The following is a 22089-nucleotide window of genomic DNA, read 5'->3' as shown; positions in this document are numbered from 1 at the left end:
GCACAGAAAAAGTTTAGAAACTCAGAAATGCCTAAAATGTATGTAGAGTGTTGTATAATGTCAACAGTTTCCTTTCAACATCCTGAACAGACACCATTTCTTTGACTGTAAATATTCCATAAAAGGAAAAGAAAAACCTCAGACCTTGAGGGCCAAAAAAGTGTCCAGGATTTTCCAGTCACGGGGGGCCTGCCATGCCCCGACCCACCACGTGGAAGGGACATCTGCATTTGTTTTCTTCAGTCCTTGGAAGAAAAAAATCTAATGTTTGACCCTATCTAAGGTAGTCTAAGGGGGGAAATCGGCAGAAAGTGGCTATGCCCGCACTCGTGCCCGCATGTGCGCGCACACACACAAGTCTATTTGGGTGAAAGCTGTGCGGCACCATCCCCCAGTTACAGGCCCCAGCAGAGGCCTGGCTCCTAGGGCCAGCCATGGGCTCTAGCTCTCTGGGCCTTGGGTCAACAGCTTCTGTTGTGCCCGTCCCGTCCACTGGAGGCCTCCGCAGGTCAGCCATGGGGCTTCGTTTTCTCCTTTGGGCCTGAGACCGAGGAACATCCTCATCTTAGTGGGGCCTTGAAACTTCCCTCCGCGTCCTCACACTGGCCTCTCCTCCTCCTTGGGCGTTTGCCCGGGATGCCCAAGAGCTCTTTTCTCCTAAAGCTTGTTCCTCAGCGCAGCGGAGGCTGAACCTCCTCCCACTGCCACGCTCAGCTCGCATCCAGCACCAGCATGATGAGGGGCGTCCTCAACACCACTTTCCAGGGGCTGCTGTGTCACGTGCCTCATCCCACAGCCCAGCACGGGAATGTTGTCCTGTCAGGGGAAAGTCATTGGGCATTTCCTGGAGTCACTGGAAGGGATGGCGCAGCTGATGGGACTGATCAGACGGGAGTCATTTATAACACGCTTGCATATTTTCTCCCACCCAAAGGTGCTCAGGTCAAGAACACTGCATTTAGTGTCATTGGAGAATTCATTCAGAAAAGGGGCACTGGAAGGCTCTTGGCTGCCCAGAGCTCTCCTCGCCCCGGCCAGCTCACTGAGCGGGGAAGCATTTGCCACCTTGTGAAACGTCCAAAAGGATGGAACCAAACTCCTAGCTTTAGAGCTGGAGGAATCTGGAGGCCATTGGGTCCCCACCCCCATTGTAGAGGTGAAAAGACTAAGGCACAGAGAGGATAAAGGAGAGGTGGTCAGGATTTGAACTGGGACCTCCACTCCAAGTCTATTGTCCCTACTGTGTAGGGGCCTCTTTTCCTCATGGGGTGCCTGACTCTTCTTCGCCTCGTCTCCTTCCCCAGCCCCTGCCCTCCCCAAGCTCTGTCCAGTGGTGCAGCCTTCTCTGATGCTCTCCTCTGACCCTGACATCTGCAGGACAGATTTCCCCAAAAAAGAGGATCAACGGCAAAGCCAGGCCTGGAAGCCATTCACAGGCCCTGGGTCAAGCTTGGTTCCGGTGTACCAGGGAGTCACTGGCTGACTGGATGGCTCCCGCTGTTTCTGAGCACATCCCCACAAAGAATAGGGGCCAACCAGCAGAATTCCTTCCTTTGGCCAGAACCAACGCTGGTTTCCTGTGTTCTTGTTCCATTGGGCAGTTCTGGGTCCTGCAGGTCCAGGCCCAACCTCAGGATGGGAGGTCCACAAATGCAGGGAGCATCATGTGTGAGCTCGGATGGGTCTTCTGTGCCCAGCCTCCCCTGAACATGCCGGAGCTCCACAAAGCCTGTCTGCTTTCTCTCTGGAACCACGATTCAACATCACCACCGCTCGCCTCTTTTGGGTCAAACCCAAGAAACAACTTGGGAGACTTTGAGCCAAATACAAATTGGAAATTCAGGTAATCCCAAGGGCACCCCCGGCCTGCTCACAGCCTGCTTCTCCTCATGAGGAGACACGGAGAAGTTCACCCAAGTTTCCTGACGCACCTCATCCCGGCCTCCCTGCCTGCCCAGAAACTTTTCTTCAGCTTGTCTCTGAAGACCCTTCGGGAGGGCCGGCAGCTGCTTCTTTTCTTTTTCTACTTTTTAGATTCGATTTCCTTGGATTCCCTTCCTCTCCCTTGGCTCTGCTCTCTCTCGCCCTGAGCGAGAAAGCAAGAAAGCCCACCCCATGGGCACACACATATGACCAGACGAGCCCTGGCGCTGTCCTGGCCTGCCCTAGGAGGGCCTCCCTGCCCGTCGGGATAGTCTGTGCTTCCCTCGACGCTCTGGAGCCCATGGGGATGCTCATGTGGGCCACCCTTTCCTCTCCATCCTGCCCTCCCAGCAGTTCCTGTCGGCCTTCCCCAGCTCCTCCCAAGCCAGCACCTTCCGCTTCCCTACCCCAATGGAGGACATCTCCTTCTTTTCCAATTCTTTGCCCCCTGAGTGTGCGTGCGTGTGTGTGTGTGTGTGTGTGTGTGTGTGTGTGTGTGTGTGTGTGTGTGTGTGTAAAAGGAGCTGCGTGGACACGTGCATGCATTTTCTCAGCACTCTTCCTCCTCCTTGTTGTTTGATCTGACCAGACAATAAGACCTCACGGGTCCGCTCTAGGAGTGCGGCGCCCAACCATGGTCCAGAATGGGTGCATCACTATGGTGCCACCGATGGGGCCTTCCAGCATTTCCTTTTCCTTTTTTGTCCCCTTTGCCCCTCTGTGGGAATTTCATTTCATTTTAATTTGCATTTCTCTCATTATTCATGCATTTTTTTTCCTGTGGATACCGATAGCTTGGATTTTTGCTTCTGAAAGCTGCCTATTCTTATGCTTGGAACACCGATCCATTGGAAAAAAGCATTTAATCTTGTCCATTTGAATCCTTTCCCCACATATCTTAGAAATGACACCTTTTTCAAATGAACCTCCTGCCAAGATTTTTCTCTCATTTACCTTTTTTTTCCTCCCAATTTTAGCATCATTATTCTTGGAAAAAACCTTTACATTTGATGGAATCAGAGTCGTTCTTTTCTCTGTCGGAGCTTTGCTGAGAGCCACCCCCACCAAGGACCCAGTTTTCCCCATGACCAGCCATCCAGAAGGCCCCAGCGAGGCTTCCCTAAAACACACCAGGGGGCCCTTCATTCTTCACCGGCAGGACAGGAGGACGGCTGTGATGATTCCTGAGACCCTGTGCTGGTCAGGAGGCTGATAGGACGGGCTCTGAAGCGGGCCTGGGCACATGCGTCCAGAGCTATCCTTCCCCTAGATGGGGCCCCGGGCTCTCCCACAGCCACCTCAGGCCTCAGCATTTGCGCTCCAGCCTGCCTGGCCCCCTTGGCCCCGCTGCTTCTCCCTGAGACTCCTGGCTCTTCCTCATGACTCCATCCCATTTGGATGTGGTCGCTAGCACGCCGGGTCCCTCTGGAGCTCCCAAAGAGCCGGGCCTGGCCCGGCACCAATGGTGACATGAGTACGTGCCATGCGGTGTGACCTCGAAAATATGGTTTCGAGACTTTGAATTGCCAAAACTGTAAAAGATAATTTTTAGTGTCTTGAGTTAAATCAAAAATAAGTGGTCGCCATGGGAAAAATTCCCAAATATGAAATACCCAAGTCAGCTGGGTTTTTTGGAGATTTTAATTAATACAAATGAAGGAATTAAGGGAAGGGAAAGAGATAGAGCAAGAGGAAATATAGGAAAAGGCTAGGGCCTAGGTCAATTGGCCTAGGCCTTTTTCTTTAAGAGAGAAACTAAGTCAGTCTTTAATCACTCACCACAAGATTTTGTCCTCCAAAGCTGAACTAACTTCAGAGCCTCAAGCTCCTTCCTTTTAAAGAAAATTTTCTCTTGTGTCACCTCCCCTAAATTTTCATGTCTACCAATCACAGTAGACGCTTTTCCCCAGGACTGTCCATTCTTAGTTCACATCTCTCTTTAGTTCTCACCTTCTCTGGGTAGATTATATCTTCTGAGTACTTCACACCTCTTTGCTAAAAGCTTACCATTTGTATGTTGCTTGACCTTTTAGTGATTAATTTGACCTTCATAGGTACTTGGCACCCCTTTGTATTAAATAGACCTAAAAATAGGCCTGGCTTAAGGGCTTTTGCCTCACTATAAGTATGAGTTGGGGACTTTTCATTGTTCAGTAAGGAGTTTTACAACTTTATCTTCCCCTAAAGTATGCCTAAGTATGGGTGGAGTAATGTTAGAGTTCCTAATATAGTCCTGATGAAGTACCTCTATTGTTTAAATGGGGACTAGCCTTAACCAAATGTTCCAAGGTAGAGTCTGAGCAGTTTCAAGATTCATAGCAGCCTCTCCGCATCCATCGTAGTCTCCTCCTTCCTGGGATAGGGTGAGGGGCCCCTCCTCTGTGCCCCATGAGGGTTCCTTCTCATTCAAAAAGAAGCAGAATGACTAGAAGGCCATCCCCCAGGCCCTGTCCTCACCTGAAGAAGGAGGCTATGGGAAGGCTCCTCCCAAAGACCGAAATCCCAGGCAGATACCCCCGAGCGCCCCGTGTGCGGGTGAGGACACCAAGTCTACACGCTGCCTCTGATCCCCCCCTATGGTGCATGACCCTGGGTAAGTCACTTTCTTTCTCTTGGGGCCTCCTTTCCCTTCTGTGTAAAAGAAGGGGATGGGCCTGAAGGGACGGACTGTTGGGGAGCACCCTCTGTGCCCAGGCCCTGGCTCCGGCCCCCAAGCAGGAGAAGGAAGGGCTGGAAGCCCAGAGTCCCCTGAGGCTGAGGGGAGGGCGCAGGAGAGCTGGGTGGATCCGTTCCATTTCATTGTAGAAGTGGCCATTTGGGCATCAGCGCTAAAAGCTGGTTGTGGCTTCGTGTGTGTGTTCAGTAGCGCCCCATCAGACTCGGCTTCAGAGCGTCCCCACCGTGAAGCGTTCTCCAACGCTGGGGGAGAACGAGCTGAAAACGGACTGCGGAGGCCATCAGAGGTCAAATCTTTGGCGCAGGCGTAAAAAGCCATTTTGGACGAATTTTGCTACTACAGACATTCTTCAGATCTCCTTTCAAGAATGGAAAGTGCTCCGGAAGGCGGCTCCCGCTTCCTGCCCCGACAGCGGGGAAGAAGGAGACGCAGCCACGCTCGGCCACCGCTCCTCCTCCTCCTGCTGCTGCTGCTGCTCAGCGGGGACAGCGGCGACTAGGTCTTCGGTGGCGTCGGGCGCCCGCGCACAGGCCACTCCACAGGTTGGCTGGTGGTCCGAGAGGCTCCGGGGGTCCTGCAGCGGGAACCCAGAAGGGCCAGGGCTGGGGTAGGGTCACCGTCCAAACAAAGGAGCCCCACAGGGCGCGGCCGTCGGGGGAGAGCCTTTCCTGAGAGTCCGTCGCCCAGCCGCTGCCCTGGAGATAGAGACTGAGGCCAGACCTCCTGGCCCCCAGAGCGCGGGGCCATTGGGGACAGCCCCGTGTATGTGGCGTCCTGTGGAAAGTGGGGCTCTCACAGGACCAGGCCGGGCAGAGCGGTTCTTGAGGCGGTCAGCCAGCCCGAAAAGCTGAAAGGCCCCCGGCGGCCGCGGCCACTGGGCGTCCGTGACGACATACCGTCCCGGAGGTCCCTGATTCCTTCCTGGGCTTTCACCACGCAGGGGGCGGCCTCTGGCCTCCCTTTCCTAAGAGGGCTCTCCTTGCCCAGACCTTGAAGGGCGGCCCGCAGGGTCCTCGAGCATCCCTGATTGATGGCGGCCGATCTCAGCCCCGAGGGGGCATCAGTGCAAATCTGCCAGGGAGAGAATACTCGAAGCGCGTCTCAGCATTCTTCAGCTGAAGACGCAGCACAGCTGCCCTTCGTGGGGACCCTCAAGCTTCCCCACGTCCGGCTCCACGCTGGCCAAGTCCCCACAGGAACAGGGCCTCCCAAGGGAGCTGAAGAGTCACATCCACAGACAGGCCCTCTCCGGCTGCCCACAGGAGGTCCAGGGGGCCGAGGAGTGGCAGCGCAGAACAGCCGTCCATCAGAGAAAGGAGAGCTGTCACTCGAGGTCACGGCCCGGGCCTGGGCCCAGGCCGGAGGAGGGAGCCTTGGGCCAGCTGCGATCACCAGCCCTCCGTGGTTGGCTCAGCGCTTTGAGCAGTGGCTGCTGCCAGTCCATCTCCAGGTCCCACCTTTCCTGAGCACGGGGGCGAGTGCCGTGTGGAAAATCCAGGTGGGATCGGCATCCCCTCCTAGAGCATCTGATTCTGAGATCCGGCCGACCCTGGCCTGGGTCGTCCCTTCTTTTGTTTAGATTTAAAACGGGGAGGATTCAGGGCCATCCAGCGGGAGGGGAAGCCAGCAAGTTCTGGCCTCCACGTGGCTGCGGTGGATGGACAACTTGGGGTCTTCTGGGTTGAAGTGAAGACACCCCTCCTGCAATGGCGCCTGAGGGAGGAGGGGAGCTCCCTAAGCCCACCTCCTCAGGGGTCTTGGCGGGTGTATAAAGGGCTACACAAGGGAAGTTTGCTCTTGGGCACTTGTTTAAAGGATGGAGGGCGTCCATGGACCAGTGGAGGATGTCCAGAGCAGTCAATAAATCATTTTAAAATTAAGAAGTACTGGCTCGCGCGACCTTCCGTTATTACAATGGTCAGCCTCCTTGAAAGATGAGCAGCAAGTAAGTGAGAGGATTAGGGTGGGGGGGGAGGCGCAAGGGAGAGAGAAAGAAGCAGCCTTAGCACCCTGCCCCCCCCCCCCTTTGGACCCTGGCCTGTGCTATGGCTCTCAGGGATGTGGTGCAGTAGCACAGGCCATCCTGGCTCTGCCATTTACTGGCAGGTGGCTTAGACTCTGTTTCCTCGTCAATAACAACCCCTCATCAGGGATAATAATAGCGCCCGTCTGCCGGGCTTGCCGCAAGGATCAGGGCTTTGCCAACAAAGTGCTTCCTACCGGTTCTCTGCCATTATTGATTCTGATTTGGACTCTTTCTGACCATTCGAGCCAGGCCAGACGCAGGAAGAAAGAGCTTCCTTCCTGTTGCCCCCAGTACGTGCCGGGCAGCGGCACGAACCCTACTGAAGGACTCTTATCCCCTTTGCAGGAGCCGCCAAGGCAGTGTCGAGGCCTCCTTTCCTAGGGAAGGGCTCCAGGGCCCCAAGGAAGTGACCGCAGAGCTGGACAAGTGTGCTGCCTGGCTGGAGGCCTATTTCTGTGCACCAGAGACTGTGGAGGGCCTCCCCCTGCCTGCCTTCCATCATCCCTTTTTCCAGCAAGGTCAGTAGCCAAGGAACTGGGGACTGCACTGCTCTTATGGTTGATCCAGAGCTTCCTTAGAAACTGGATCCACCCCCTCCCTCCCTCCCTCTTCCCTCCCTCCCTCCCTCCCCTCTTCCTCCCTCCCTCCCCTCTCCCTCTCCCTCCCTCACTCCCCCTCCCCTCTTCCTCCCTGCCTCCCCTCTTCCTCCCTCCCTCTCTCCCCTCTCCCTCCCTCCTCCCCTCTTCCTCCCTCCCTCCTCCCTCCCTCCCCTCTCCCTCCCCCTCTCCCTCCCTCACTCCCCCTCCCCTCTTCCTCCCTCCCTCCCCTCTTCCTCCTCCCTCTCTCCCCTCTCCCTCCCTCCTCCCCTCCCTCCTCTCTCCCTCCTCCTCTCCCTCCCCCTCTCCCTCCCTCCTCCCCTCTTCCTCCTTCCCTCCCTCCCCTCTTCCTCCTTCCCTCCCTCCCCTCTTCCTCCTTCCCTCCCTCCCCTCTCCCTCCCTCCCTCCTCCCCTCTTCTTCCTTCCCTCCTCCCCTCTCCCTTCCTTTCTCCCCTTTCCCTACCCCTCTCCCTTCCTCCCCTCTCCCTTCCTCCTCCTTCCCTCCCTCTCTCCCCTCTCCCTCCCTCTCCCCTCTCCCTCCCCCTCTCCCTCTCCCCCCTCACTCCCTCCCTCCCCCTCCCCCTCTCCCTCCCTCTCCCCCCTCTCCCCGTTGTCTTCTCCCCCTCCCCCAACATCAGCTTGGGGGCCCTGTGGTCTGCCCGCCTGATCCGAACTGACCCCTGATGCTTGGTCCGAGCCGTACAAATGATGCTGCTCTACTTCTACTCGCGGTTCCACCAGGAGCACGTCCGAATGGCGGCCGGTCGCCCCACGAGCTTAGTGTGGCTCGAACCATCTTCTGGCCGCCGGGACAGGGAACGAGGCTCGCACGTGGGCCAGGAGCCCTCTGAAAGGGCCTCGGCCGGAGCCGCTTCCGCCCGGCGCTGGCCGGAGCTGCTGGCTCGGAATCTCAGAGCTGGTGGAGACGCCATGCGCTCCCCACGGTCCGCCCAGGCACCTCGAGGGGCGAGAGTGACTTGTGGGAAAGTGGGAGCGAGCCGCGCCACCCCGAGGAGCCCCGCGGCCCTTCTCCCCCAGGCTCTGGATTTGGGGAATTTTCTTTGGGGGTTGGGCAGCTTTTGCAGGCTTTGAGGAAGAAATGCTTGAAAGAGAAACCGAGGCATCAGGCTTCGCTCTGTGTCAAAGCCAGCTTTGGAGCCTCCCGGAAACCGGGACTGACCGGAAGTGCTGGCGGAGGTCCCCGCCCGGCCAGGGAGGCTACCCCAGCCTCGTCCGCAAGGTCAGCTCCCCGGAGGCCTCCGTCTGGCAGAACCAGGAGGAGGCCCGTAGCCGGTCCTGGGGGCCCCCGGGGCTTGTACCCCATCTTCTGTCTCCCCTCGCCACATTGTGGAGGCGAGAAAGGCCCCCCAAGAGTCCAGAGGGGTCGGGCTCCTCCTGGCCAGGCGGCGAGCTCTTTCCTCGCTGAGGCTCCGTTTCTCTCTCTGCTCGGCCCGGCTAGCCCACAGGAAGAGGACTTGGGTTCAGCGTTGGGCTCTGTCGCGGCCCTCCCTCAGGGCCGTCAGCCCTTGTTCCTCCATCGCTGGCCTCTGCCACAGGCCCACCGTTGGAGCAGGGGCGACTCGGGCTCAGCTCGGCAGTGGCCTGTGGCCCTGTGGCCCCGGGGAGGCTCGAAGAGCCGAGTTCTGATCCTCCGCCGGGCTCTGTGGGGACTGCGCCCCCCCCCCCCCGGGAGGGCCCTCTTCCCCCGAGGCTTCAGGGCTCCAGGCGGATCCCAGGGCAGGGCCCGGTCTGCGCCCGCCGGGCTGCTGGGGCGGGTCTTTGCCGGGACTCGTGTTTGTTCGTTGGGCCACTGTTTGCTCCTTCCTGGCGCAGCCCCTGGCTGGAGAGGCGGCAGCTGTGGCCCTGCCCGGAGAGCGGAGGGAGACGGACAGACGGAGGAAGGGAGGGAGGGAGAGACGGACGGACGGGGAGCCGCTGCTCAGAGCCCGGCCTGGATGGCCACGGAAGCCCGTCCCTGGCACAGAGATGCCCAGCCCCGGCGAAGCTCTCCCGCCAAGCCGACAGGCCGGGGGCCCCCGAGCGCCTAATGAGGCCCTCCTGTGGGCCAGCCTCCGTGCAGGGCACTCGCACGCTGGGAGTTCTCGGCAGTGGGCGGCAGGGAGGCAGAGGTCAGTCGGAGATGAGGCCAGCGGGAGGCCCATCTGGCTCGCTCCCCTGCTCCCCAAGGCTGCCTGGCTCTGTCCGCTCGGGACCGAGGGTGTCCTTGGGGGGCCGAGGCCAGGGGCCGCCGCTGCAGCTTGGGCCTCGCGCTCAGGCCGCCGTCGCCTTCTCGGCCTCCCCAGCTCTGCGCTTGGAATGGGCCGTCCCGCCGGCACAGGTTTTTCTAATTTAGCTCAATTATTTACTCTTGGACCGAGACCAGGTGTGCCCGTTTTATGGTGAAAAGGAGGCGGGGAGGCCCCATAAAAATGCTGATGCAGAGTTAATTGGCGCTCCCCGCATGGATGCCATAACAAGCCTTTTGGCTCGAGCCGTTGGGAGCCTCGGCCTGTGGCAGACTCCGCTTTGTGGGGTGGCGGGAGGGGGCTCCGGAAAGGAGGGGGAGGCCGGCTGGACCAGTGAATTCTCCCCAGGCTTGGAAGAAGCGCTGGCCAGAGGGAGCCGGGAGCGAGCGGGAACCTCCTTTTCTTTTCACACTGAATTTCTGGAATGTAGGGGAAATGGGGAAGCGCCTTTGAAGACGAGGCCAGGCTCCGGCTCTTTGGCACAGGCCCTGCCCAGGCCGGGCGGCGCCCCCTCCTCTGCCCTGTTCAAGCTCCCAGATTGTCAAGATTCCCTGCGCCCGTCCAGCTCTCGGGCACCTGCTCCAGGCCACGGCTCAGCCCGAGGACTCTGGGTTCCCTGCGGCCTCTGGATGGCCGTGGTGTGTCCTGAGGCCGGGACTCTCTCTCTGGTCTTCCCTTCTCCAGTCCTTGGCACGTGCCCGGCACAGAGAAGGCACTTCAGAAAAGCCTAATGAATGCAAAAATCAATTATGCCATCCACAAAAGACCCCGCAAGCCAGTCTTTTGAGGGGGGGGTCCCTCAGGCCTCCACCACTAGTTGTTTCTTTAAAATAAACAGCTGCTGGGTGGCACAGTGGATAATTCAGTCAGAAAGACCTGAGCTCAAATTGTGCCTCTGACATTTCCTGGCTGTTCGAGCCTAGACAAGTAACTTAAACTCTAGTTGCCTCAGTTTCCTCATCTGTAAAATGAGCCAGAGAAGGAAATGGCTGACCCCTCTTGGATCTTTGCCAAGAAAATCTTAAATGGGGCCACAGATTCAGGCCTGAGCAACAGCCCCCAGCTATTATGTATATTATGTAATCGGATGCCTGGCATCTCCCAGAGTTGCCATGTTGGTGTGGCCGGCACATATGGAAGGGATGCACGTTTGGAAGAAGGGAGGAAGAGAAGCCTGGGGCTCCAGGGAGGGGCCTGGACTCCCCCAAGGACCCCCTCCCTTGGCAGGTGCTCCAGTCCGGCCCCAAACCCTCTTCCCTTTTTTCACCTCTCATCATGGTGGCCGCTCGACCCCCTTTGATTTCTGCCTCGTCCTTGGCCTGTGTAGAAATGTATTAAAGAAGGTTTTCCTATTTCTTCTGCCGGCCTGTCTGCCCCTTGGAGTGCCCTTTGCACTCCTTCTGAGAGAGAAGAGCCGGAATGAGCCAGCGAGTGTCTGTGGCAGTAACAACGCTGTCCTCACTCTGGAAATCACCACCACCACCACAGCCACCCAGCCGGCCCTCACGGGGCGCTCTAGACAGGAGCCGTATGCAGCGGCGCTCCGGCTCTACACTCTCCACCAGAGTGTTGGTGTGGACAGCCTCACCGGGCTTGGCATCGTCTCACCGCTGTGCCACGGCACCTGCACCTTGGGTTTTCAGCACGCCCTCCTGCTGCCATTGGACAGGCAGAAAGGCTTTCATTCGGAGACTTGCATTGACGTGCAGTATTGATGGCACGAAACGTTTCACGGGTTAGGAAAAGGGCTGCTGTGTGGCTCGGCGGTTGGGTTTCTCGTGAGTCATCAGCACGGAAGGCCACAGAATCCTGGGCCATCACAACTGAGAAACATGTTTTGCATGTTAGCAGTTTTATTTTTTTGTGCTGCCTTTTATGGGTTATTTCAGGGTTGCTCTATTAGGAAAAGTGCCTCGTATCAGGATTCATGTTTGGTTATAATGAGTGTGGGGCCGGCCCAGGCACTCCACCCCGTTTCCCACAGGTTCACCCTCTCCACATTCATGTCTTTTACTTGGGCACCATTTCTAGGAGCGGCCCCTCCACAAGCTAAGGACTGACTGCATGAGGGCCTCGCGGGCACCATCTTGTGGGGTCGTCCCGAGGTCCTGAGCACGGAGCGGCGCCTCTCCTCCTCCTTTTGCAGTTAGAGAGTGAGACCCCCCCCAACAAAGCGGTGCCGTCAATTAGAGAATGACTGCCAAGTCTCTGTGTCAACCAGGCAGGAAAACAGGAACTGGACAGATCCAGAAGAAAGAAAGAGAAGGGGGAGAAGGGGGAGTGTAGGTGGCCAGTGAGAAACCACGCCTGTCCCCTTGGCGGATGGGGCGGCCTCTGTGTGTCTGACCTTCACTCACATGCCAGTGAGTTGTGCCAAGTTGCTTCTTGGTTTGGCTCCGTTTTATTGATCCGTTCCATGGCTCATCGGAGGGACGGGTTCAGAAGTCAGGGCCACGTAAAAGTGACTGAACATTTGGAAAAGGTGTTAAGACGGGTCTGGGGCGTCCCTCTGTGGCAGTCATTTGTTAGTTCTGTTCCCTCACACTGGAGGAACCTTCTTTCTGGCTCCCAATCAATCGGTAATCAATAAACAGCGCCTCCTAGGGGCCAGACATGGTGCTAAGCGGGTGGTCTTGTGGGACTCTTGGGCCACTGGACCAGAGGCAGGAGCTCCATCTTTGAATCGGCTTTTTTGGCCAAGGAGCTGTTTTCTTGAGGTGAGCCAATGGCTAATGTTGCTTTCATCTTAGAAGATCCTTGAAACTCTTTCTTCCTCTTAACCTAGCCAGACTTTTCCTGAATTAGCCTATGAAGGCGTCGGTCAGCATAATGAAGATGGGATTTTGCCAAAAGCATCCCTTTTTACAGAGGAAGCACTCCTGCACTCCATTGGTCTGGCCAAAGACTGCCTTCCAAGTGCTTGGGCTGGGGTGAGTCTTAGCCCCCTCCTCCGGAGTCCCGGGGTGGGCCTGGGGCCGGACCCAGGGTTCACCCCATGGCCGCCAGGCGGCCAGAGGCTTTAGTTTGGGCCTTTGGGCTGTCCAGGACTGGAATGGCTCCCAAGTAAGTTTCTTTGAGGGCCCCTCCGGAAGAGCGGCAGTCTCCTGGGGCCAAGAGACCCTCCGACCTGGGCACAAACAAGTGGGGCCTCGACGGAGCTGTCTCGGGGAGGACGACATTTTTTAAAAATGGCTTCTGAGTTTTCCTTTGAAAGTGGCTGTGATGTTCCTTCTTGAATGAAATATTGAACACTTGAATGATTCCTCGGTCACAGCTATTAGCTTGTAGCTATGAAGCCCAACTGCAGGACAGACGTGAAGCCTGCCGATGGTCGCCCGCGCGCCGCTGCCCAGGAGGCACGCGTTTCACTCCTGTCACGGGCCTCCAGAAAGCCGCATTTTGCTATCCGTAGGCCGAGCCCGATTTCAGAAAAGGCCTCCCAGGAAAGCCGGCCAGAGGAGTTCTGGCAGCCGGGAAGGAGGCTCGCTGGAGAGGAGCCTGCGAAAGGAAGGGGGCTGATCATGGCTCAGTCCCTCCTGAGCCTTGCCCAGGGCGTGTGCCGGCCACCTGGCGCAGTGGAGCCCCCGCCTCGCCTCTCACCTGCGCCCCTCCCCCGGGGGGGGCAGAGGGAGGGAGGGAGCGTCTGTCGGTCTGTCCATCCCGTCCCTTCCTATCAGCCGAATGGGGGAGGGAGGCCGCGCCCTGCCCTCCGTGGAGGGCGGGTCCTCGCAGGCCTGGGCCGAGGCTCCCTCGTCCAGTGGTGAAGGCCGTTGGCCTTGCTGAGAGGGTTCTGAACCTTCAGAGGCCGCTTTACTGACAGCACAAGGGAGCCAGGCAAGGGAGCCAGGCAGTGGACATGGAACTCCTGAGAGCTGCCGCGCCTGCAGCCCTTCTCGGGCCTCCAGAGAGCCCAGGCTCTGCCCCAGGCTGCAGCTGGAAAGGGACCAGGCCGCTGGGGGGGGGCTGCTCTCGCCTTCCCTGCCTCAGGCTCCACCAGTGACCTCCCGTCCTCCCGGGAGGCTCCTGGCGACCGCGTGGCCTACTTCAGGCCTCGGTTTTCTCCCTCTTGTCTCCGCTCGTTCACCCCTTTGTGAAGCAGCAGCGGCTGTCTGGGCCTCCCCAGGAGAGCCCGGCGCAGAGCACCCGCGGGCCTTCCCGCGGCTTCTTCGCCGGCCAGTCCGTACTAGGCTGCGCTCCAGGGACCCAGAAGGGTCCGTCGGGCCCGGCCACTGGGGAGCTCCCGGGCGGGCGAGTCAGTGAGGCTGGACTCGAGGCACGAGAGCGGCATTCAAGGCCTACTTGTAAAAGTGCATCCATGAGTGCCCCTGCCACGGGCGCCCGTGGAGCCTCGAAACACGCCTCTTCCTGGGGGTTCTGGGGAGCCAGCTCAGCCCTTGCCCGGGCTTCTCCCCTCCCGTCCTATTCTAAAGAGCGGTCATCGCAGCTGACCACAGGCGGTTTAGACACGAGGGGTGGGGGGAGGGGGGCTCCCTTCCAGAGCGCCACAGATGCCCTTCTAGAGCTCTTCTGGGCAGGATCCCCACTTGTGCGCGCCTCGTTGTCCTGATCCGGGGGGGCCGGATGGGAAGCTGCGTGTCCCCGGGGAGCCCCCCGACTCTCGCCGCCCTCCCCGCAGTCAGAGACGCACAGATTTAGGTCAGTCCAACTCAGTAAGCCTTTATTGTGCAGGAGCTCCGGGGGGGGGGGGGGGGGGGGGGGGGACGCCGAGAGGACAGGAAAACCGCTCCTGGCCTCCGGGAGCTCGCGCGTCCTCCGATAGGCCGATACAGCCAGTTCCGTGCGCCATCACGGCCCTAGGCTGGCAGGAAAGCGCCGGCCCTCGGCCCGAACCCGAGCCCAAACCCTCGGCCATCCCGGCCCTACAGCTGCCCTGGCTGCCCTGGCTGCCCTGGCCCTACAGCTGCCCTACAGCCTCCCTACAACCGCTCTGACTGTCCTTGCTGCCCTGGCTGCCTCAGCCCTACAGCCACGTTGGCTGCCCCGGCCCTACAGCCGCCCTGGCTGCCCCGCCCCTACAGCCTCCCTACAACCACCTTGGCTGCCCTGGCCCTACAGCCTCCCTACAGCCACCCCGGCCCTACAGCCGCCCTGGCCACCCCAGCCCTACAGCCTCCCTACAACCGCTCTGGCTGTCCTGGCTGCCCTGGCCCTACAGCCTCCCTACAGCCTCCCTGGCTGCCCCGCCCCTACAGCCACCCCAGCCCTACAGCCTCCCTACAACCGCTCTGGCTGTCCTGGCTGCCCTGGCCCTACAGCCGCCCTACAGCCTCCCTACAGCCACCCTGGCTGCCCCGCCCCTACAGCCTCCCTGCAGCTGCCCCTACAGCTGCCCTGGCCCTACAGCCGCCCTACAGCCGCCCTGGCTGCCCTGCCCCTACAGCCTCCCTACAGCCACCCTGGCTGCCCCGCCCCTACAGCCTCCCTGCAGCTGCCCCTACAGCCGCCCTACAGCCGCCCTGGCTGCCCTGCCCCTACAGCCGCCCTACAGCCTCCCTACAGCCACCCTGGCTGCCCCGCCCCTACAGCCTCCCTGCAGCTGCCCCTACAGCCGCCCTGGCCCTACAGCCGCCCTACAGCCACCCTGGCTGCCCTGCCCCTACAGCCGCCCTACAGCCTCCCTACAGCCGCCCTGGCTGCCCCGCCCCTACAGCCGCCCTACAGCCACCCTGGCTGCCCTGCCCCTACAGCCGCCCTACAGCCTCCCTACAGCCGCCCTGGCTGCCCCGCCCCTACAGCCTCCCTACAGCCACCCTGGCTGCCCCGCCCCTACAGCCTCCCTGCAGCTGCCCCTACAGCCGCCCTGGCCCTACAGCCGCCCTACAGCCGCCCTGGCTGCCCCAGCCCTACGGCCCCCCCGGCCCTTGGCCGCCTCTTCTCAACGATGAGGGAGCCCGGGCTCCCCCAGCACTCGCCTCATCAGGGACCCCCAAGAGGCTGGTGGGGTCCGTGTCCAGCCCAGTTGTGCCCGCCGGCCCAGGGCACCCAGGAGCGAGGGGTCAGAGGCTCCGGCCGGTAAGCCGGGCTGCGGCGGGATGCCCGCCTCACACTGACCACCCAAGGAAGGTTCATGGCTTGACGTCCTGCCAGGTGTGGGTGACGTTTCCCTGGAAGAGGCCCATGCTAACGCCCAAATGACCGCTTGGCCGGGTGACGGCCGGACCCTCGTGAGGCCGGAGCTGCCAGACCCCCTCCCCGGGCGCGAGGGGCAGGCGACGGGGGGCAGAAGCGACCTCACAGGAACATCCGGGATGCCGCCCAGCTCGGTGCCCCTCCGGCGCTTGGAGCCTTTAGGGCAGAAACAGGATTTATAGGAAGTTTGTAGCCTTGTTGGGGCCAAAGAGTGTCTAACATGATCCTAGTGGGGCGTCTTGTGGGGGAGCCGCGGACTGGGGACCCCGAAGACCCGAATTTGAGACGTGCGGCTCTGCTCCGGCCTGATGGCTCAGAGAGCGCGGGGGAGGCGGCCCCCTGTGGGGAAGGGCCCCCACGGGCCGGAGTCCCCAGCCCCAAAGGGGCTCCAGGGCGACGGTCCCCGCCCCGTGCGGAGGCGTTCCTGGCGCAGCTGAATCGCCAACGAGAGGCCTTTTAGGGGTTCTTTTTGTGTTCGTTCAAGCGGCCCCGCAGCCCCATCACGCCTGGTCAAGCCTCACCCTTTGCTGGCATCAGGAACTGCGGTTGGGCCTCCGGCCAAGGCGAGGGAGGCGGCCGGTCCCGTCCGGACTCGGGCAGCGGGTTTGCCTGAGGAGAGCCGGCGCGGCCCCAGGGGCTCCGGCGCCTTCGTCCTGAGCACTTGGGGCGCTCCAGCTCCAAAGAGGGGCGACTGCTTACAGACTCCTCGTGCGTGTGGCTCTGGGGCAAAGACTGGCGCTGGGGACGCCCGAGAACCCGGAACCCGGAAAGATTCGGGATTCATTGACCAAATAAAGGGCTTTTCCTTTGAAAAGGGTCCCCTGAGAAACGTCCGGCAACGATGGAGGAGGGCAGGAGGGCTCCGGGAGGCCCCCCAGAAAGTTCCCCCCGGCCACCAAGGCAGGGAAGGCTGGCACGGATCCGATGGGGTAGCACCCACGGCGTGGGCAGGGACGTGGCGGGACCTTCGGAGCCGCCAGAGGGAAGATTTTCGGATCTCGGGTCGGATCTGCGGGGAGCGGCTGCCGAGCGAGCGAGATCTCGGGGAACGCGCCCCCCGCCTTCTGGGGAGGAGGACCCCCGAGGCTGGCCGTGGCCTCCCGGCGTCGTGTGAATATGGATGATGTGCGGGCAGCGTGTTCTCGCCAGAGTCCGGCCTCTCCGCATAACTAGATGGTGTGTCGGTTACTATGGTAACGGCTGTTTCTTGTCCCCGCTGCTCCCGTTAATTGTGGCACAAACCGCCTGTGACAGGTGATTGTGTAAAGCCACAGGGCCCTCACCTGGCCTTTTATGCATGCTCACGTGCGTGTGTGTGTGTGTGTGTGAGAGAGAGAGAAGTGCCGCCCCGTCACGCCCGCTCCTCTCCCCGTGTTTCCTCGCTCTGTCTGCGGGAGGCTCAGGCTAAGCGGGGCATTTCCCGTGACAAGGTGCCGCCCCCCGGAGCTCCTGCGGGGGCCTCGGCCTCGCCCCGAGCAGCGCCCGGCGGTGGCAGATGCCGGCCCGCCGCGTGGGCGGCGCTCATTAGTGGGGGAATCGCATCCTTGACAGTCTCGGCTCGGGAGCCAAATGGGCTGAAAAGAAGATCACAAAATGGTTGCCGCTCCTTAGGGCGAAGCCAATTATATTTTAATATTCAGCCGAGCCTCTTTTTCCTGAGAAAAGGGCCGCGCCGACGCATGCATAAGTCATGGGCGGCGCGGCCAGCTGTGCGGCGCTGCGCTCCGAATGGCTCGGCGCGCGTTAGCAGCCGGTAATTTAGGGCACGACTACCTGAGTGATGGCATTCTCGATGAGCAGGTAATCTACAGAGAATTTGTATATGGTTATGAGTCCTGGGCTCCAGCCCGGCAACACAAAATATATCAAGACCAATTACGGGCTCCACTTTCAGCGCCATCCCCTCGCCACGCGAGTGCATGTATTTCTGCCCCAGGCATTTCAAATTGCATCTAATTTGAAATCTTTGGGGTTTTAATTAAATTTCAGAATATATGGAATTCTTCATTAGGACCTGCTCTGAATAGCAGATGATCCTCTCCCGGCTCCGTAAATAGCCTCCTCCAGCCCCGATCCTGGGTGGGCCGAGATTGGGAGCAGAAATCACATCCAGCAGATTACGCGTCCGGCCGGCGAGGGCGTCTTCATTTGTATTTTAATGGAATTGTACATTTCTCTTAACGATTCGCAAATTGTCCTCTGATTACCAGGCGCATTAAGCTTTCCCATGGAGTGGCACAGACGGCCATTAGCAGGACGTTTCGGTCCCCTTTTCAGGGGGCTTCCCCGAAGCGGACGAGAACGCCTTTGGGTGTGTTGGAGAGCCCAGCGCGGCCCGGCCGGCCGGCCACCGCCTGGGGGAGGCCTCGGTGGAGCCGTTGGTCGTCCGGGGGGCGGGCCTGTCGGACTCGTCCACGCCGAGGCTCGAGGTGTGACGGCGTCCGTGGGGGACGGCAGAGAACACGCTTCTCCGGATCCTCGAGGGCTGCTCGTGTGAAAGAACGCCATGCCGGGCCCTCGGCAGCCGCCCTTCCACGTGCCGGCCGTTTGCCCCTGCCCGGACTCGAAGGCGCGAGCGGCGAGCGCCTTCCCGACGTCGGTGGAACCGTCCTTTCTCCGCACCCGTCTGCCGGGGGGGGGGGCCGGGAGCCGGGACTGAGGAGAAAGCCCGGGCGGCGCTCGGCGTGGGCACGAGAAAGCGGCCCCTGCCCCGGTGTCTGCCCGCACGCTCGCGGCCCCTCCGGCAGAGGGCAGCTCTCGCCTCACACCAGGACTTCGGACTCCATTTCCGGCTTCTCGGCCTCACGGAGGCTGTCCCGGTTCGGGTCCTCGGAGCCCCGCGGCCGGCTTCTCATGGCGCCGCGCCACCCAGTTGTCGTCGCCATGGCCGCGTCTTTCCGTCCGCACCGGGCCCGTTCGCTGAGGACCGTCCTCACGGGCGGCACCAACACGTGCCCCGGCCCGTGTGGCGGGACCCGCCAGGCCCCGAGCATGGGTGCAGCACGTGCCGTGTGCCGAGAAGGAGAAGGAGCGGAGGGCCGGGATGTGCGTGTGTAAACACGTCTGTCTGCACCCAGCCTCGCATGGCTGTGCCTGTCCACGTAAACACGTAGACGTGTGTGTGCGCACACAGAATGAACACCAGTCAGTGCCATGAGAAGAGGAATAACGGGGCAGCCGGAAGGACGCCTGCCAACCCTCCCTTAGGCGAGCGCTTCCTGCCCAGGCCCTCCTGCACGTCCTCATCCAGGATGGGCTACTGATAGCCTCGGACCCCAGGCTTGTCCCGATGAGTGGCGTCGTGCCGAGCGTAAAGGGCTTTGGAGCCGCGCGGGGCGAAGCCGTGCAGCTTCTGTTCGCACTGGCCGTCGGCAGTGAGCGTGACGATGCACAGAGTAAGGCCTGCAGAGCACGGGAAGGCTTGCCAGGCGGGCAGCGCCGACGCACTCGGAGCAGTTGGCCGTTCAGAGAGAAGCGCCTGATGCTGGAGCAAATACATCTTCCCCATCCTGCGCCCCACAGGCCTGCCCTCGGGGCGCCCAGATTCCCCTGAGACCACGGCACAGGGAGCGGGAGGAAGGAGCACCCTGCCGGATGGGGGACAGGCGGAAAGGGAGCATCCAGTTGGGGGAGCTCCCGTCGCGTAGCTTGGCAGAGGCCCAGGACCGTGCCTCGGGCAGAAGGACTAGGGAAGAATGAAGGGAGGAACACGGCTCCACGGAGGCCTTCCCATGGCCATGCGGAGGCAGGAGAGCACCTGGAGGCTGTGGGTGAGGGGAGCAATGTCCGGAGCAGAAGGAGTGAGCCCCCTGGTTAATGAGGGTGCTCGCAACATAAATAGGGGAAATGGGGAGAAGGGTGTGTTCACGGGAAGGCGCATGAGCTCTCTCTGGACGTGCCGGGGACCTCCATGTGGAGGTGTTCAGCATGGAGAGCTCAGGAGTGTGGAAATTGAGTTATACCTCAATAATAAGAATAATATGATATTTTGTGAGGTTTATTACAGATCATTAGCAATCAAGGAATAAAGAAAACACAAAATAAAACCACGTGCCCGTGGCTGGTCAGCCAATTCAGAATCCCTGCGCTTAGCTTACCACTACATCATTGCAATGGAAGAGAAGCCCGTGGGAGGCGTTACTGCCAGTTAAATACGCATTGTGATCTTGCCCAGGTGGAGACTCGGGTGAGATTACAGGGAATTCTGGGAAACACCGAGGACTTCTGGGGATTGAAGTCTGGGGTTCAAAATCTCCATTTATACACGCCCCCTCGTGATCCTGTTGGGAAACCAGTTTCCCCAAAAGGGTCATGGAAACATAATCAACTTAAAGATTGCAATCATTTGGGAATAAGAGGAAAAGAGAACAAAACCCGTGATTGCCAGGCGCATTGACACAAAGCCAGTCAGGGGCCGTGCCCTTCGGCATAAGAGTATACATACAAAACAAATGCATTCAACCCCACGCTGCTCGGATCACAAAGTTCACTCTGGATCTTCTGGTGCAGCGTGTGGTCTGGGCAGGCATCTTCATGGTGCCTTCTCCAAACAGTCCACTTTCTGGATTCGGAGAGGTGGCGTGTTTCTAAACCTAAACTTACTCCCCAAAAGAATTTAAACTTTGCAATTTAAAATAATAATATTTATACATTTCCCCCTGAAGAGGGTGGTTGAGAAACACAGGATCACTTCAGGATGCATGGCTGAGTCAAGTGGCAAGAGAAATCAAAAACATCAAAAAAAGCCAAAATTAAAAAAGAGAATTTCTGGATGAAATATAGACTATCAAAGTCTTATGTGTAAAAATTCCAAGTAAAGGAAAAATAAATCTATAACAGGTCCTTGAATCAGGGCATATACGCATTTATGCATTTACCCAGTCAGTAGCCAGGACCATAGAAAGTTGCCACATTATGAAAGACAGAAAAAGGACTAGATTATAGGAGCCAGAGAGGAGCCAAATTTGAGATACTTGGTAGAATGTGGAACAAGGAAAACCTGCCTTTAACACGTTAAATAGCCGCCACCTCGAACCCCAAACATGTTCAAGTCCTCTTGTCGTGGCTCAACCTCTGGACAGCTCCCAATGCCAAAGATGGGCCCCTCGTCCTTGCTTTAATTCTATGCAGTTTGGAGAATGAGATTGTCAGGCACAGAAGCGACAATAGCCAGAAATTCCAAATACCCATCATCCACCACTGAAAGCAAGCGACAACTGGTTAAGGCGGTATGAGAAGGCAAAGCGGGGAGAGCAGTCCCATAAAAAAAGCTGAAGTCAGTTAGAAACCAGGCCCGGTAGAGGCTGGAGGAGAAAAACCAGAGATGGACCTACTGGCCACCGCTTTGGCCTCCACAGGCATCGTGCTTTTGCCGTCACCCTCGTCTGGCGGGTCCATTTGAGCTCCAGTTCGAGCTCAGGGCCCCGTTTCTGCCTTTCCTTGGCACGTGTTCATATCTTTAGAGGCTAAAGGACGTGTAGACGTCATCTGAGAGGATTCAGGAGGCAGGTGGAAACGCTACTTAACGCTGTTTCTGGTGGAAGCATGAGGTTTGATAGCAGCCATGTACATCCCATGATGGATCAGCGTCTGTCTTGTTTGGGAACGAGTGCGAATAAGCCGCAGGGGTAGAACGGTCCAGCCTGACGATGACCAGCCCGAGCCACGGCAATGCCACCGGGTTTCCAGGCAGCAGCTCATTCAGTACTGGCGTGCTCTTGCCAGCCTCTGCCGGCCCAGCCACTCATTGTTTTCTGGTGTAGATGTGAGCGAATGCTTTGTTTAAAGCACAGGCATTCCTGCTTGACCTGGGCTTATAGGAGTCACCTCTCTGGGCAATAGATAAGGGAAGCGTGCCTTTAAGAAAGGTGGGGTGGTGGTGGTAGTAGTGTGCCCAAGCATTCAGGGGCTCCAGGCACCGTGGGGAACAGTCTAGGGAGACCAGATTCAAGGCCCATTTCCTAGTGGCCTGGCAGCAGGACCTTAGGCGAGTCATTTACCTGCTCAAGCAGCTTTCTTAGGCTATAGATGGCAATGCAGGAGTCAGTCTCCATGACAGCACATTTTGTCCATTAAAAGTTCCATCTCCCAGTGAAATCTAAAAAAAACGGCCTGTAGAGAGGAGCCCCATGCCCAGGCCTCAGCAGATGGCAGGCTGGCCATGGGCCCAAGAAGACCCCAGGAAGACCCTGTCTCTCTGCCCCAGGCAGGCTCAGGAATGCTGCGTGACTCACCTAGTGCTCCTTGAAACCCCACGTGGTTTATGAGTGTATTGGGAAAGGGAATCTCTGCTCCAAGAGTTCCCCACACTGATGGCCTCACCAGTCTGGAAGGAAAATGGCGCCCATCAACCAAGACGGGAGATGGCAAGTGCACCGATGACTGAAGAACCCAAAGACAACTTCCTCTTGAGACTAAGATGGAAGAAGCAACAGCACCCATGGCCCTGCTTCCGTCCCTCAGGCAGCCTTC

At 59.2% G+C, this 22089-nt stretch overlaps 1 protein-coding gene across 1 annotated transcript in view; it reads left to right on the top strand.

Moving 5' to 3' along the window:
• MGMT (O-6-methylguanine-DNA methyltransferase) overlaps window positions 1–22089 on the top strand; it is a 197432-nt gene that overhangs the window by 151842 nt on the left and 23501 nt on the right. Inside the window, exon 4 of the mRNA XM_056795063.1 lies at window positions 6972–7144. Coding sequence (XP_056651041.1) covers window positions 6972–7144 — 173 coding nt within the window. The remainder of the gene's footprint in view (window positions 1–6971; window positions 7145–22089) is intronic.

The sequence above is a fragment of the Monodelphis domestica genome, chromosome 1 (genome assembly GCF_027887165.1).
Source record: "Monodelphis domestica isolate mMonDom1 chromosome 1, mMonDom1.pri, whole genome shotgun sequence".
NCBI lineage: Eukaryota > Metazoa > Chordata > Mammalia > Didelphimorphia > Didelphidae > Monodelphis > Monodelphis domestica.
This window is presented reverse-complemented; position numbering and strand designations above follow the sequence as displayed.